Raw genomic sequence first — 16,838 nt, 5'->3', positions numbered from 1 at the left:
ACGGAAAACGACTTAGGTAGCTTAGAGCGTGCACATTTTAACAATGATTCGAATTCTAAGGACACAAAGCTTTTGTCCGCCTTTGATACTGGTGCGGAACGAGACGGGCTTGCGTGCTTCAACCTTAGAGTCGACGGAAGAGTGAGGAGTTTCAGATGCACGAATCTCGGAAATGACCTTTGGGATGACGCGAGCGAATTGATCGGCCATGAAAGCCATCATCTTCTTGGTGGAGCGAGACTTTGACTTCTTAGACGCGTTGGAGAGACGAGAAGACATCTAAGATTTAAAGAACGAAATGAGTGAGACTTGGTCATAATGTTTGTTTATGAAAACGAAATTGATCACATAGCATAAAGGGTCACATAGCATAAAGTTTCAAGTTGATTTTCATAGTATAAAAGTTTAAACGTTTCATATAGCATAGTCATGAATTCCACATAGCATAACATGAATAAACGAAAGCATTGTAAATTTAGTTTGTTCACGAGGGATTATTATTGTTTGTGATTGCGATAACGTGCGAAATGTTTAAAACGACATTTTGAAATGAACGAACGTCCAAGTATAAAAATCATGTATAAATTGAGATATAAAAGAGAGGCTCAATAAAACATTGGAGTGTTTCGGGTAGAGAAACGTCGACTATTCCAAAGTGGGTCGAAAGTTCTTTCGAATTAGAGATATTGTGCTTTGGCCTATAAGTAAGATACTCTCGTCGAGAAGCGATTAACGGTATCTTACCCTTCTGGTTACTACACATCTCTAAACGATTGAAACATTCGGGACTTTGGCGAGAATAAAAATCAAGGAATGGGACTTAATCGACAAGATGCGGGTTTCACCCCTAACTTGACGATTTCGTACCCTAAATGTGGTTGGTACTCGTCGATCAAAATAAAATTTTGACACTTTGACGAGGGTCCACTAGAGTTGAAATGGAAATTACCATTAAGTTGTGGATGTCACTCCTAGCTTAATGGTGAAATTTCGTGCAAATAGATTAAAGGTAGGATGAGAGTCGTTTACCAAATTGTGGGTTTCACGCCTATTTTGGTAAATTCTTCTCGTTGGTGTTACAAGAGTATAAAAATAGCATAAGTGTATTCGTGTTAGCCTTAGGGAAGGCACATAAATTTAATCAAAAGTATAGCTAGGAAGCATGCATGGTAGAGTACAAAAGTTTTAAACAACAAATAAGAGGCAAAATTCCTAGAACTATAGATTAGGGCAAAAGCATGGCAATTTTTCCTAATTCCCTATAGTTATGGCTCTGATACCAATCTGTCACACCCCAACCGATGGCGGAAACATCGGGATGAGACGAAGTGTGTAGATTGCTCAAAACGTCATAACACTATGTGACAATACTTAATTTAAATTTAAATTTCATTTCAAAACTAAATGTCATACATAATTCAAAAGGAAATAACAACTTTGTTTCATAACATAACATAACCAACAAAGTGATAGATTAATCTAGGTGTGTATCTAGTCCACCCTAAACTTGTTTCATGAATCATCCATACTTCAAAATCAACCTGCAACATGTATTAAAATAGAGTTTCAATGCAAAAGCAAAGAGCGAGTATACAAGTTTGTTTACATAGCATAATAGAATAAAAACTCATATCCAACATGAACATAATAAAATAGTTTAAACGTGCTAGTTCACGTAGTCCAAGTGATAGCCCAAGTTTCCCAATGCGTTTAAAGTACCTAACCCAAAGTTTAACGGGAGGTTGATATGTCTCCTCCTAACAATACCCCAAAGACTAACGGGGAGGTGCATTACTCCTATAGCGCTACTATTGTTAAGGCGGAACTACACACAAGAATTAAACGTTCACATTGCACAAAAAGTCTCAAGATTCACAAGTTTCATGTTTCATGTTTAAATGGATAGAGTAAGTTTCAAATAAGTTTCAAGTGTCGTGTGCATTTAATATAGAATACATGTTGCACCCAAAGTGTTAAAAGTAGAAATGGGTTCGAGTATACTCACGGTTTACAAGTTGTGACTTGAAGTTCCGAGAGCAAGTTTGTAGGTGAGTTAGTTTGGAGCACCTTGTCCTTCTACACAAGGAAACGTAGGTGTGTGAGTTTGGCGTATACGGAAGATTATAGATTCGGAGTTTAAAATATAAAGAAAGTAACATAGGTGAAAATAATCATCTTATACACATAACTCTTGTTTTTGACACTATTGAAACTCAAAAGAGTTGGTATGATTTCATGGATTCTAAGATCCATTAGAGTCGTAACAAGGGCATGGTCATAGATGATGTAACGTCCACTTAACAAATAACTATTAAGTCATCATCAAGTCTTAGTTACTTAGATGTATATGTATAGAATAACTTAGATATTATATAGTTTTACAAGTCTTAAGATTCAAGCATGAGGTAGGAGATTAATGTCTCCATTTAGGTACCTCTTTGTGTCATAGAATACATACATGAGGTAGGAAGAACAAGCTTCCATTTAGGCACCTCTATTGTTCACCACTACGCTTGTTGTTATAAACGACAAGGAGGGTCATGAACATACAAGTATCAAGGTATGAACAACAACTAATCTATAGTAAAACATCAAGTAATGAGTGGATTCTTATGAAGGATAGCCCAAGCTAATCCAACCATCACACATACATCAAGCTTCACACTTGAACACTACTTGTGGGTAAAACCCTAATTAAAACAGAAAGTTTATGAGGTTTTAACCTCTGATTTAGATGTCTCAACCATGTTTTTAAGCTTAACCAACCATGAGAGGGGTTGTAAGCATTAGGACATTGGTTTGAGATGTGTTTCACACAAGTTAGATGAAGTTTGCATAGGTTTGAAACAAAACAGAAAGTTTTAGTCCATTTTAGGGCAAATCCAAGCCTGATTCTTCCAAGGAAAAACCAAGGATTCAAACCCAAGGAAATAACAAGGCAATAGGAAGAAGAACCAAGTGATTTGATTGAGAAATGAGCAAGTTACACTCACTTTTGTAAGTCTTCACGAATCTGTCCAAAACTCAGATTCTCAGCTGATTAGAGAGTAGTTTAGTGAAGATTAGAGAGTTGTGAAAGTGTCAAATGGGTTGGAGAAGGTGGGTATTTATAATGGAGGAGTTAGAAGGTGATTGGAGGTGATTAGAGGTGGATTAAAGGTGATTGGGTGGTTTAGGTTAATGGGATTTCGTGCACAATCAGCTCAAGAAAACACATTCTGCCGAAACAAGGGCGTCGCGTGACGCCTAGCACCCTCGCGTCGCGCGGCGGGTGTGGTTGTCCGACTTTTGTTTTTGTTACACTTTAGCCCCTGAAGTTTGTAATTGATCCCTTTAGGTGCATATTTGATAGTTTAGGGACTTGTTTTGATGTAAAAGCATAGTTTAAGGTGTAGTTAAGCATGATGATCATAACCGAAGTAAGTTTAAGCGTATAAATGTCATAACCAAGTATCGTTCTCGTTCAAAACACGTTCAATGCGTAAGTTTAGTTTAATTACAAGTTTCGCACATAGTTTCCAAGAATCACGATTAAACATAGACTGATTCACCAAATTGAACATACGAGTATACATAGAATGCGTTTAACATAGATGTAACAAAATATAAGCTTCATTAATGATCCAAGTCTCGATTTGATAAAGATTACAAGGAAAGAAACGATTACAAGAATACAAAGTTTCCAAAAATAGAATTACGAATCAAACTTTCTATAAATGGAAGTACAAAATAGCCGGGCGTTACAAGAAATAGGAATGAAAGCATGATTTGATTGTACATTATGCATTAAACGGTGTACGCACACCAAGTGTTTGATGAAATGCCCAAGTGATGTTAGGATATGAGAATTTTATGAAAGGGCTTGAAATTTATGAATGAATTGGGGAATGACGAGGTCGGTAGTAAACTAACTTGAATAAGGTTCCTTAGAGGAAATTCATAAGAGAATTCGGGTTGAATGTATGTGATGGTTAAGATTATGCATTAGAAGCTTGTACGTTGTGCTTAAACGGGCGATGCTCGCCATGTGTTTTTATTAATCAATTAATTTCAAGCAAGAAGTGAATGTGTACTAAATATATAACATATGACCATGCTAGTAAAGGATGATGTTATGAATTATGTTAGGTTGTCTAACTGAACAATGTGGTTGACAATTCATGTCGTATGCGTGTTAGCGAAAGTCAATGTAGATAAGAGCTGGAAAATGTGTATTAATATGAATAAGCATGAATACTAACATTATTATGGCATGACGACATGAAAGGATAGGAACCACACTAGCATGGACCAAGCATGGAAGGCTAACGGGTCGAAATGAGGCAAGGAAGCGGTTACGAACATGGATGCACGAGGTAAGTGATTTCCGTAATCACTTCTTATTTTATTTAAGTAAAGTAGCGTTATTTAATTAAGCATGATGTTGTTTGAAGTTTCATATGGTTTTGGTTGTATGAAATCGGTAATTTTAGCTTAGTAGACCGAATGGGACAATATAAAGTTGAAATGATATGACGATTAATGTCTAAGTAATGGCTACGGTATGTAACCGGGTAATGGGTAAAATTGCACATAAGTGCACCAACCGAGAATGGGGACTTAGGTTAATGGGTCAAGGTGAAGGTATGCTTTAGTACGGAACGTTTGTACAAGTAATGACGATAGTATTACATGTGCCTAGTTAGTATAAGGTGTTATAACATTACCATTATGTGAGCCTTAAGTGTAAACATATGAGTTGCTTGATAAAGTCATGAATGGGTCGAATAATTCGTAGATGAATAATAAGCCGAAGACGTATAAGTTAAGAATTTTCTTAACCCGGATGTTGGGTTTCAAGTTCACATGATAGAATGTTAATTTACAATCATGTAGGAAGAAACGTGATGCAAAACGGATATAAAATGAGAGAGTTATGTCCGTTTCGGTAAGAATTAATGGCTAGGAAAAGTGCAGAGCTGACACGGCCGGGTGGTGGGCTGACACGGCCGGGTGAAGGTTTTGTGAAAAATATTATTTATGCGATTTATGCATCGTAGGCTTCGGTATATTATCCGTGGACTATGGTGGGCCTCCCAAACATGATTTCGAGTGTTCCCTTGACGATTATAATTTGTAAACCCAAGTCTAAGCCTCATGTAATTTATATAAGAGTATGATAGATGTATGTAATGAAGTTGGGCATGTATTACATGTAAATGGTATACAAGAATGCGTACGGAACACGTAGGTATAAATACATGATTGTAGGTATGATTGAATGTATATAGGTATGTAGATGTGTATGATTGTAAGTATGTATGTGTGCAAGTATGTGCGAATGAGGTTTTTAGTATGTGTATCGATGAATACTAATAATGTGCTTGAGATTCGAAGGTAATGCAGGAATGAGAACGTAGAGTTCATGAAGATTGAAGTCGAACTTGGAACTATTAACTATGAGGAGATGATTGAGCGAACCCAAGTTCTTAGTGAAATATGAACTGATTTTTAACTATATAGAGTTATGTTTTATGGTGTTGCCAGTGACTAACAGTTTAGTTGTTTCTGGTTTCCACAGGAATTGTACGTCTCTCTCTCTCTCTCTGTGACTAATATAACCAAGTGGGCGTAGATCGAGTCAAGTGCAAGGATTGTACGGAAAGAACGGTTACGTAGTCTTAATTTTGTAACGCATTAATTTGTAAATGGAAGTGAATTTTGTAAGCTTCTTCATGAATGTGTGTATTGTTATAAGATCATAAAGAAATTTTTAAAGCTATTTTTCCGCTGCGTTATCTTTAAGTTCTTACACGATGATCTTACAGGGAATTGTTCTTATTACGAACGGGTCATGCCCGAATTTTTTTTTTAAATAATAGTATGGTAATATTACTTTTTGGATTAAGAAATATGGACGTTACATATCACTAAATCCTTTTATAAATCTCCTATAAAATCTCGCATGACCCAAAAATGATATAACGCTCTTAACACTTGTGGGATAGGGTAAAGTAGAGACGACTTGCACTTTCGCATGGTCAACCTCTATCCCACGACTTGACACTACATGCCCCAACACTATCCCCTCTTGAACCATAAATTGGCTCTTTTCCCAACTCAAGACCAAGTTAGTTTCGACAAAACGTTTTAAAACTTTTTCTAATTGGTCAAGGCAAGTATCAAAAGATGACCCAAAGATTGAGAAATCATCCATAACGATTTCCAAAGACTCCCCCACCATATCCGAAAAGATACTCATCATACACCTTTGAAAGGTGGCGGGGCATTATATAATCCAAATGGCATTCGCCTAACTGTGAATATGCCATACGGACACGTAAAAGTGGTCTTTGATTAGTCTTCCGAATGAATGGCAATTTGATTGTAGCCGGAATAACCATCCAGAAAACAATAAAACTTTTGTCCGGCCAATTTCTCAACTATTTGATCAATAAAAAGGTAAAAGAAAATGATCTTTGGAGGTTACCGGTTACAAATACGCCACCCGGTTACCGGTCGAGTGGCTACCTCTTCACCTGCGTCATTTTTTACGACTTGAATACCCACCTTTTTGGGAACTGTATGTGTCGGGCTCACCCACTGGCTATCCGAGATAGGGTAAATGATACCCGCATCCAGCCACTTTAGAACTTCCTTCTTCACCACCTCCTGCATATTTGGATTTAACCGTCTTTGTGTGTCTCGTGCGGGAGTTACTGCATCATCCGTGATGCTCTTGTGCATCACTACCGAGGGACTAATTCCCTTCAAGTCCGCTATGGTCCACCCAATAGCCGCCCTATTGGTGACCAAAACCGCCATCAACTTCTCCTCTTGCTCCTCAGTTAAGTTTGAGTGTCGTGCTCCGGTCAAAGATAATATTTATAAGACCAAATTACCCTTAACAATGTGTTAGTTGTAGTAAGGGGTCGAACCACGAAGAGTTTGTGGTTTGTGAATGGACTTGATTGATTTTAAAGGTTTGTCACAATTATGAAGCTTACTAGATTGTTTTTATGAATTTTTTTGTTAAGAAAATGGGTCGGAATGAACCAACAATTTGGTTTTAATTACTAGCTAACAAGAACTTAAACAAATGCACGGAATTGTAAGTGATGGTTTAAAACAAGATACATAAACACGAATCACACCCGAGTTTTGGATTAATAAGTATCTAGAGTTATTTAGCATGAACGGTTTGATTATTTTATGAACACCAATGATTTCTTGAGTTTGTAATTGAAAACCTAATTGTAGACATCAACAATCATCTAACATATGCAAATGGTGCAAGAAGACCTTCACAATATGAATTAAAGACAATTGTATGTTTTATAAATCAAGAACAATGAACAAACCCTAGCACGAATCAATACTCATATTAGTAATCATCTCTCAATGTCAATGATGCTAGAAAATCTTAACAATTTCGAGTTCAAACAATAATCAATCCGCACAATTTCAATCAAAAGATTGTTTATATCAAACCAAAACATGAAAAAGCAAACCCTAGAAAACTCACAACCTTTCACCCGGGGATGATCTTGAAGAAATTAGCCACTCATGGTTGATGATTAGTCTTCAAAACTTGATGGAATATGTGAATGGATCAAATGGAACCTTCAAAAATCTCTCAAAATCGCCTATGGAGGTCTAGAATGGAGTGTGTGTAGCTTGATAGTCGAAAATGGGTTCAAAACTAATCAAAAGAAGAAGTTTCCCCAAATTCACGCTGGGACCAGCGTCTGGGATGCTGGTCTGGGCGTCTGGGACGCCGGTCTCTGAAGTCTTTGTCCGGTTTTCGCCGTTTATCTCTGTTTTTTCGCTCCCGTTCTTCCTAACTTCATTCCCAAGCTCTGTTAAGCTTTCAAAATACACCTTAAACATGTCAAAGGCCTGCAAAATACAAACCATCTCAAAGTAGTGTATTCTAAAGCTCAATTTCACACAAATCGGTAAGATTAAACACGTTAAGCTTTGGAAATTTACCAACCCATCACGGAGGACGATCAAGCTCAACGAGAAACCGAACACATAAAGAATAAAGCTTCCGCGAAAAGTTTCGTCATCTCATTTTAAATGGCGAATTTATACGCAAGATGTTGAAATGTTTTAAATTCTTAAAATGTTTTAATAAATTGTATTTTTAAATGTGTTTGTAACCGATAATACACAATAATTGTGGATGTTTATATGTAAATCGTATAAAATAGACTAAGGGTCTTACATATCATCCTTTTCGAATCCTTTGAAAGGAATAAAGAACTTTCCATGATTTTGTTTGTTATTAGCTTTTGTTTAATGTTTTTAAGAAAAAAAATATATATTACATATAACAAAACAAGTATTAAACTGAAAAAAAAAATGTCTGCCATTCTACTTTTATGAACTTTATAATATAATTAAAAGTGGCTACGTAGCTTTAAATTTAGTACTAGAGATTTATTGATATTTTAAAATTAACAAAATGTTGGTTAGGGTTTTCACGAGAACCGGGGACAGTGATGGTGGATATGAACGAGATATTCGATGGTGATGATGGATAATACGAAGGAGATCTACGTGGGTGAAGATTGATATGAACGCGATCTGTAGATGTTGATGGTGGATCTGACCAACATCTCTACGAAGGTGAACGATACTAATACAAAATAATGAGTTGAATTAGAGGGTTATAGGGAGTCGTGATTTTCTAAACGTGTTATATTCCAATGGTCATTGTGGTTTACCTGAATTATGCATACGAATTAATACGAACCAATGGGGTTGGTAGCTCATTGGTAAAGGCAAAGCCTTTAGGAAAACCTAAGTTTAGAGGTCTTGATTCAAGTCCCACAAATGACAGAATTAATTAGATTTGTCGTTCTAAAAAAGTGTATACGATTACAAGCCCGCAATAGCGCGCGGGTCCTGAATACTAGTTATGTCAAAAGACCAAAATCATATTTGTAGCCCCCCAAATACAAATTCAAAGTAGTTCTTTACAAGTAGTAGGTTAGAAACTTAAAAATTAGGAAGTAGTATGGTACTATTGGCTATTGGGCTTGGTGATATAATGGACTTATGCCTTAAAGATATAATATAGATTTTGGCCCGAATTTTGAAACTTTTTATCCATGCGTGTGTGTATTTAGAGCATCCACATCCTATCTATCATTTTTTACCCTATACTTAAACTAAAAACAATTATCTTTTCTCTCTTCTGTCAATTAAATAATATTTTTTATATCTTTATCATTACATTTTCTCTCACTTCCACTTTCAAAATATATTAAAAAATTATAAAGGTAAACAGTTTCACGTCAAATATAAAGTTGAACAGTAACATTTTCTCTCTTCTCCACTCACAACCACTTTTTATACCTTTTGTAATATAAAAACCCCTTCTCACAAATTTTGATGGGCATGATGTGAATGCTCTTATGTATATATAAAAAAATATGTATAATTTGAATTTGAATTTCAAATCTAAGTGGAATCAATAATTCAAATTCGGTTATTGAACTAGAATTCAAGTTGAATCGAATTCAAAATTTGAAACCTAATTTTGAATCTCTTGAAAATCAAATTCGAATCGAATTGAATTTCAAATTACTCGAATCCGACTTGAATACTAACGGGTGGTCCATAGGACAACCCTTAATGATGTTAAAAGACGAATTTACCCTTCACTTAATCGTGTAATTATCTTGAATTAGATAACTACGAGTGCTTATGTGTCAGGTGCAGTTCGGAAGCTAAAAATGGAGAAAACGCAACTTGGGAAGGATTAGAGATGAACGGGTCATGCGTGGAATGAAAGAAGAAACAAAACCCAGCAATTAGGGGTCCACCGTAAATTACGGTGGCCACCGTAATTTACGGTGGATGCTGCGAGGAAATCCATAACTGCCTCATTTAATCAGTTTTTTTGGTGTCTTTTCACATTATCTCATCGTTGGACGTTTCTTGGGCATCTTGGGGGCGATTTTGGCTGCTTGTAACTGGTTCCAAACAATTTCTAACATTCGGTTGATGTTTTTGATTGGTATGAACACTAAACATGTTGTTATGATGATTCACCAAGCTATATGTGGCTAAACTTATGGTGATCATCCTGAATTGAAGGTTTGTCTATGACTTTTGTGTTTGGATTCGTATTTCTAGAATAATAGACTTGCAATGCGTTTGTTTATTATGGTGTGTGAATGTTTATTTGTAAATTGTTGATTGATGTTATGATCATATTCTAAACCGTACGTTCTTGGTGTCGCTGACAATCGAGATATCACGGGAGGGATTAGGGTTGGATATTAGTCAATTGGTTATCGGGTAACAACCTCGCGTTTTCATAATCCGAGTACTTAGTTCCTTTTATCACGAACAAACAATCATACATGAATCATGTCTATGTGATTCTTTCTAGTGAACTCAACACAATTGTCAAAAGCAAACTGGAAGTTTAGGATGGTCGCTTTCTCCTAATCTGCTTTACAACCTACCTTTGATTTGAAATTAATTAATTAATTTTAGTGTTAAAACCAAATAATCCAAATTATTGATATTTACTTTTTGCAAATTAGGTTATTTTAGTTAAAGTGCAAAGCTATAGAATCGACACATTTTCCACATATTCCCTGAGTTCGATACCCATTTACCACTATCTATAGTTGTTATTGGGATTAAATTTGCGTGTACCTATGACAGCACGTCAAATTTTGGCGCCGTTGCCGGGGAATAGTGCGCAACTGTGTTAATTTAATAGTTTTGCTTTGGTTATTTTCGGGTTTACGCTGGTTGTGTTTAGTATGCAGGTACTCACAGGTGTATGCATACTAGAGGCTCTCACAAGTCATCACCACTATCGTTTGATCCGGAAATTGAAAGAACATTGAGGCAAAACCGAGTCTTGTTACGAGAAAATCGAATTGTTGGTTCACCTACTTCACCCATCACACCACGGAACATAATGCAAGAATCTCAAGTACCACCCACAACGGGTTAGACGACCTCAATTTTCACACCTACTGTCACACAACCATCACCAAACACCACCATACCTAATACCACTACCGAAGTCACACCAACCAATGCTACGCAACCAATTACTACCCAAGTTGAACCCACTATTACCTTTAGCCCTTCTACCACAATCCCACCACTTTCCCATTTCTTTCCCCCAACTACGGGTCAATCATCATCTAATTTCACAATCGCACCAAATTCAACTATTGTGCATGCTATGCCATCTTTTAGACCACAAAACCAATCGGGGTTTCAATATTCAACTCTTCCCTTTGGGCAATCTTCGGGGGTTCAAGGGGATGGTTATGATGATGGGTATGAAGAAGAATTTAGGGGATATGAAGAGGAAAACTTTTACTATGGGGGTGATGGAGGATATTCGGGGTTACAAGGCGAAGCGGGTCAACAAAGTTAACCAATTCAACAATTTCAAAGTATGGGTAGACTACCGATTGGAGTGCAACACAGTAGACCGCAAGGGCCACAATTGCAACGCCCTACACCGCTACAACAAGTGCGGCCTCAAAACATGCAACCTCAATATCAAGGGCCGATTCAACAACAACCAAGGCATCAACATCAATATCAACCACAGTTTGCTCCTCAAGGGCCTATGCAAGGGCAAATGGGTCAACCAAGGGCACCATTGGGTGCACCTCAAAGACATCAACGAGAAGTAGTACGGGGAATTGAAGCTCACTTCCGGCCCATTATCACTAACAATCCTTCGCCGGTAGTGATTCCTCATCGTGCGGATGGGAGAACCTTTGAAGTTAGAACAACCGTTCTTCAAAGTTTACCAAAGTTCAAAGGGTTAGCAACGGAAGAACCCTACTTTCATTTGGAGACATACGACTCCATTTGTAACACTATTGGAGGTCAAGGGTTTTCTGCGGATGATGTCAAGTTGGTTCTTTTCCGATTTTCCCTTGAAGATAAAGCGAAGAGATGGTTTCATACATTGCCCCCCGCGTCCATTTTTACATGGGTCGATATGCAACAAATATTCTTAGATGAATATTACACTTCTCAAAACACCAACGATGCTAGAAGAGGGTTGAGAAGTTTCCAACAACAATCGGGGGAGATGTTTCACGAAGCTTTTGAGAGGTTCAACATGATGTTACGGAATTGCCCTCATCACGGGATACAACTTTGGGAATTGTTGAATGCATTTCATGAAGGGTTGAGTTCGGAGGATGCACGGGATTTGATGTCAATCACTAATGGTACGTTCGGTACGAATTATGAACATATTGATTGGGCATTTGTAGAGCAAATGGCGGTGAATTCGAAGAGCAAGCCACAAAAGCAATGCAGGTCTGCATAGCACACGCTATTATCCAGGGGTCAAAAGGCTTCAACCCCCGAAAGGGCAAGCCCCTCGCTGTAAGCAAGGTCACTAGTCAAAAGAATGCCTCTTTGGGAGATGTCTTCTCCTATATAATTGACACTTCATTTACTGAGTTGGGACATTCCGGACCAGACCTGTTTCCTTAAAACTCTGGTCATTCACATGGTGTACTTGCTTCATGCAAGTTACTCCCTTTCACATCCAACTCACACATATTCTATTTGTTTCTTCATCCGAATCTGAACACACTTCAGAGAAGGATCCTTAGCAAACAACAAAAATAAACTAGGATCCTTGGTCTATTATTTGTTGCATCAACAAGTTGGCGCCCACCGTAGGGCTACGCCTCTATTTCTCCTCAAAAAGACCTACTAGTGTAGCTCTTTTCTCTTGAAATCACCATGTCTGAAAGTGGATCCCCGGGTGAAGTAAATCAGGTTCCAAACACTTCAACCCCGGGTAGCAGCCAAGCTCATGTGGCTATACCAACCTCTTTCTCAACTCCGAGGAGCACACCCGAGTTTCTTACCTTTAACACTCCAACTCCTTCCAGATCCGGAGTTCCTTCCCCTAATGTTGGCGTCACTGACACTCCAACGCGTATTGAACTTACCCCCGAGGGTGTTGCCAACAATTTCCTTGAGTTGAGGTCTCTCCTCAACCAATATGTGAACAAAGAAAGGGATAAGGGAGTAAGGATTCGTCTAGACTATGACGAGCCTGAACCAACACTGTCGCCCGGACCTCCCATTCCACCTTTTACAACCAGGAATGAGGCTGGTCCCAGTAATCCTCCAAACCCTATTCCCTATTTGTCTACAATGGTAAACCCTACAACACATCCTCGCTTTTCATCTCAACCAGTCATGAGTGGTGCTCCCCTGGGCCACGAACTGACCCTAGATCAGCTCCTGCAATCCCCAGTGACAAGCCTTCCAGCTTCTACAACAACTTCATGGGAGCAAGCCATGTCCGTGCTCCCCCTGGCATGAAGCGCTGCTATGAGCACCCCCTTTGGAGTTAACTATCCGGTTACACCCGGAAGCCTTCAAGGCTTCAACCCCATGCCCCAGATGATGACCCAGATGATGGTCAACTTCCCGTGGCAGCACTTTATCAATCAAGTACTAGCCACTCAAGGAAACAACAACAATGGCAATAACACGGGAGTAGGGGTCGAAGAAGATTTGGCCAAACCCTATAAGCCAAGTAACCTTTCATGCTTTTCACAGCAAATAGCCGATTATGATTTTCAAACAAAGATCAAGATATCGTCCCACATCAGAACGTATGATGGGTCTGAGGACCCAGAGGACCATCTTCAAATCTTCACCGGTGCAGCAAGGATTGAGAAGTGGTCAAATGCTGAATGCTGTCTAATGTTCATGCAAACCCTTCTCGGATCTGCCAGGATCTGGTTCAATGATTTACCTGCTCGAAGCATTCGAAGCTTCGATGATCTTAGCAAGGGTTTTCTGGCCAACTTCTCCCAACAAAGGCGATATGTCAAAGATGCGACAGTAATCTTTCAAATAAAACAATGTGACAATGAAAGTCTTCGCAAGTTTATTGAACGATACAAGAAGGAAGGTCTGACCTATGTCGGGGCAGACGAAAAAATGAGGGTAGCCGGTTTCATGAACGCTATCACCTCGAAATATCTCACAAGAGATTTCAACAAGTCCCTGCCCAAGACCTTGGAAAAAGCTCTCGAAAGGGCAGAAGCCCATATCCGGGTAGAGGAGGCAGTTGATATTAAAGAAGGAAAAGAGGGTCTAGTTGGCGAAGCGACAGCCCAGCCAGAAAAAAGAGGGAACTATAACTCCTATGACAGACGACCGAAGGGTTCAGACCATCGAAGGTCTGAGGGTCGGAACCCTCCAACCAGGGAGAAAGGCATGAGTTTCACACCCCTCACAAAGACTCCTCAAGAAATCCTCGCAACAGAAGAAGTCAAGCAGAACTTTAGGCCTCCTAGGCCTCTCCCCAAAAGCAGGAAAAATGAGAACTCCACACAGTATTGTGAGTTCCATGAAGAAAAGAGTCACCACACCAATGATTGCTTCCAGCTCAAGAAAAGAATTGAAGAGGCTGTTAAGTCCGGAGAACTCGCTCATTTGGTAAAAGGGGTTCGGGACAAAATGGCTAAAGGAAAGGGTAAGGAAGTCAATATGGTAGACTCTGATGAAAGGGTTCCTCACAAAAGACAACGGTTGGAAGCTTGGAAGCTTCAGTGTGTTTGCTTTCCCCCAACAGAAAAAGATCCTCTTTCAAGCCCTCTTGTTGTAGAAGCTACTGTGGGAACGTTGAAAACATATAGGGCATACATAGACACTGGGGCGGCCACTGAAATCATGTTCGAGAAGTTCTTCAACCGTTTGAGTAATGAAGAACGTTCAAGGCTTCAACCCTCTGGAACCTCCATAAAAGGTATTGCCGATATCCCCCTCAAGCCTTTAGGGCAACTGACACTTAATGTATTTTTTAACGAAGGTCAGAAGGAAAGAATCCAACCACTCACCTTTGTGGTTATCAACATACCTTCAAACTATGATGTGATCATAGGAAGACCAGGACAGTGTGCCTTCTACATGGCCGTGTCTGTTGGACATGGCACAGTAAAATTTCCAACTGAGAGGGGGATAGCAACCCTTCAACCCTCTCAAGAGGCCTACCTGGTTGAAGGTGAAAGTCCTAGAAGTGAAGAAGACAAGCAAAGGCTAATCATAAATCTTAAGTACCCTGAGCAGAGAATAAGGGTCAATCCAAGCCTTTCACAGGAAACACTCTCTTATCTGGAATAGTTTTTAACACATTACAGCGATGTCTTCGCTTGGTGTCCAGAAGATATGACAGGAATGCCCCGAAACATTGCTGAACATGAGTTGAGAATACCACCCGATGTTAAGCCCGTGGTCCAAAAGAAAAGAAGCTTAGCACCCGAAAGAAGCATGGCTGCTTGCCAAGAGGTCGAGAAGCTCGTATCAGCCAACATTCTACGAGAAGTCAAGTATCAATCATGGGTTGCAAACCCGGTTATGGTCAAGAAACCAGACAACTCTTGGAGGATGTGCATAGACTTCAAGGATCTCAACAAGGCTTGTCCTAAGGACTTTTATCCACTACCGGAAATCGATCTCAAGGTTGACTCGCTCACCGGTTACCCTTTCAAATGCTTTCTTGATGCTTACAAAGGGTATCACCAAATACTCATGAAAGAAGAAGACGAAGAGAAGACAGCATTCCACACTGATAAAGGAATCTTCTGCTACAAGAAGATGCCCTTTGGACTCAAGAACGCGGGAGCAACCTACCAACGTCTAGTAGACAAAGCCTTTGCAAGCCAAATTGGTAAAAACATGGAAGCATACGTCGATGACTTGGTAATCAAAAGCAAGACGGAGTATCAAATGCTTGACGACATTCAAGAAACCTTCAAGAATCTCAGAAAGGTTAACATGAAACTTAACCCTGAAAAATGCTCGTTTGGATTTGAAGAAGGAAAATTCCTGGGTCACATTGTTAGGAAGCAAAGCATCAAGGCTAACCCAAACAAAGTAAAAGCTGTCCTCGAAACCAAACCACCAAAAACCAAAAAGGAGGTGGAAAGCTTAAACGGGAAGCTTGCAGCCTTGAAGCGTTTCACCTCCAAGTTGGCTGAAAAGTCTCTACCCTTCTACAAAACACTCAAAAATTGTTCTGGTAAGAAGGATTTCAAGTGGACTGATGAGGCTGAAGAAGCCTTCAACCAGATGAAACAACATCTTGCTTCCTTGCCAGACATTGCAGCTCCTAAAACGGGGGAATTAATTTCAGTCTATCTATCAATTGCTGAAGAGGCCATAAGTGCAGTCCTCACCATCGAACGGGACACGGCTCAGGTACCCGTTTATTTCTTCAGCAAAACTTTAAAATTGGCTGAGACCAAATATCCTCCCCTTGAAAAGCTTGCCCTAGCCCTAGTTCAAACAGCTAGAAGGCTTCGGAGGTATTTCCAAGCACATCCTATACAAGTGGTCACTGACCAACCTATTAAGAATGTGCTTAAAAAACCAGAGAATTCGGGAAGGTTGGCAAAATGGGCAGTGGAACTAGGTGAAAACAACATCACTTACGTCCCACGAAAAGCTATCAAAGCCCAAGTCTTGGGTGATTTCATCGTGGAAGTCCCAAACCAAATAATCACTGAAGTGAACACTACCACCACTGAACCTTCCAACCCTGAAGCCTGGAAGCTTTTTACCGACGGAGCTTCAAGTGTTGAAGGGTCAGGGGCTGCGCTAATTTTGATCAACCCAGAAGAGTTGGAATTTACATATGCTCTTCGTTTTGATTTTCAGACCACCAATAAAGAGGCTGAATACGAGGCACTGATCGCCGGTTTAAGGCTGGCCAAAGAGATGAAAGTCCAAAAGCTTGAAGTGTTCACAGATTCATTACTAGTCTCAAGCCAAGTAAACGATAACTATGTTGCCAAAGAACCTAACATGAAAAGATA

The 16,838-nt window shown here is 39.3% G+C and overlaps 1 protein-coding gene across 1 annotated transcript; it reads left to right on the top strand.

The window, feature by feature from the left end:
• Window positions 1–12,741: 12,741 nt before the first annotated feature.
• On the top strand, window positions 12,742–13,332 carry LOC110919011. The gene has a single exon (XM_022163291.1). The coding sequence runs from the start codon at window positions 12,742–12,744 to the stop codon at window positions 13,330–13,332; it is 591 nt and encodes a 196-aa protein (XP_022018983.1).
• The last annotated feature ends 3,506 nt before the right edge of the window (window positions 13,333–16,838 follow it).

The sequence above is a fragment of the Helianthus annuus genome, chromosome 16 (assembly GCF_002127325.2).
Source record: "Helianthus annuus cultivar XRQ/B chromosome 16, HanXRQr2.0-SUNRISE, whole genome shotgun sequence".
Taxonomy (NCBI): Eukaryota; Viridiplantae; Streptophyta; class Magnoliopsida; order Asterales; family Asteraceae; genus Helianthus; species Helianthus annuus.
This window is presented reverse-complemented; position numbering and strand designations above follow the sequence as displayed.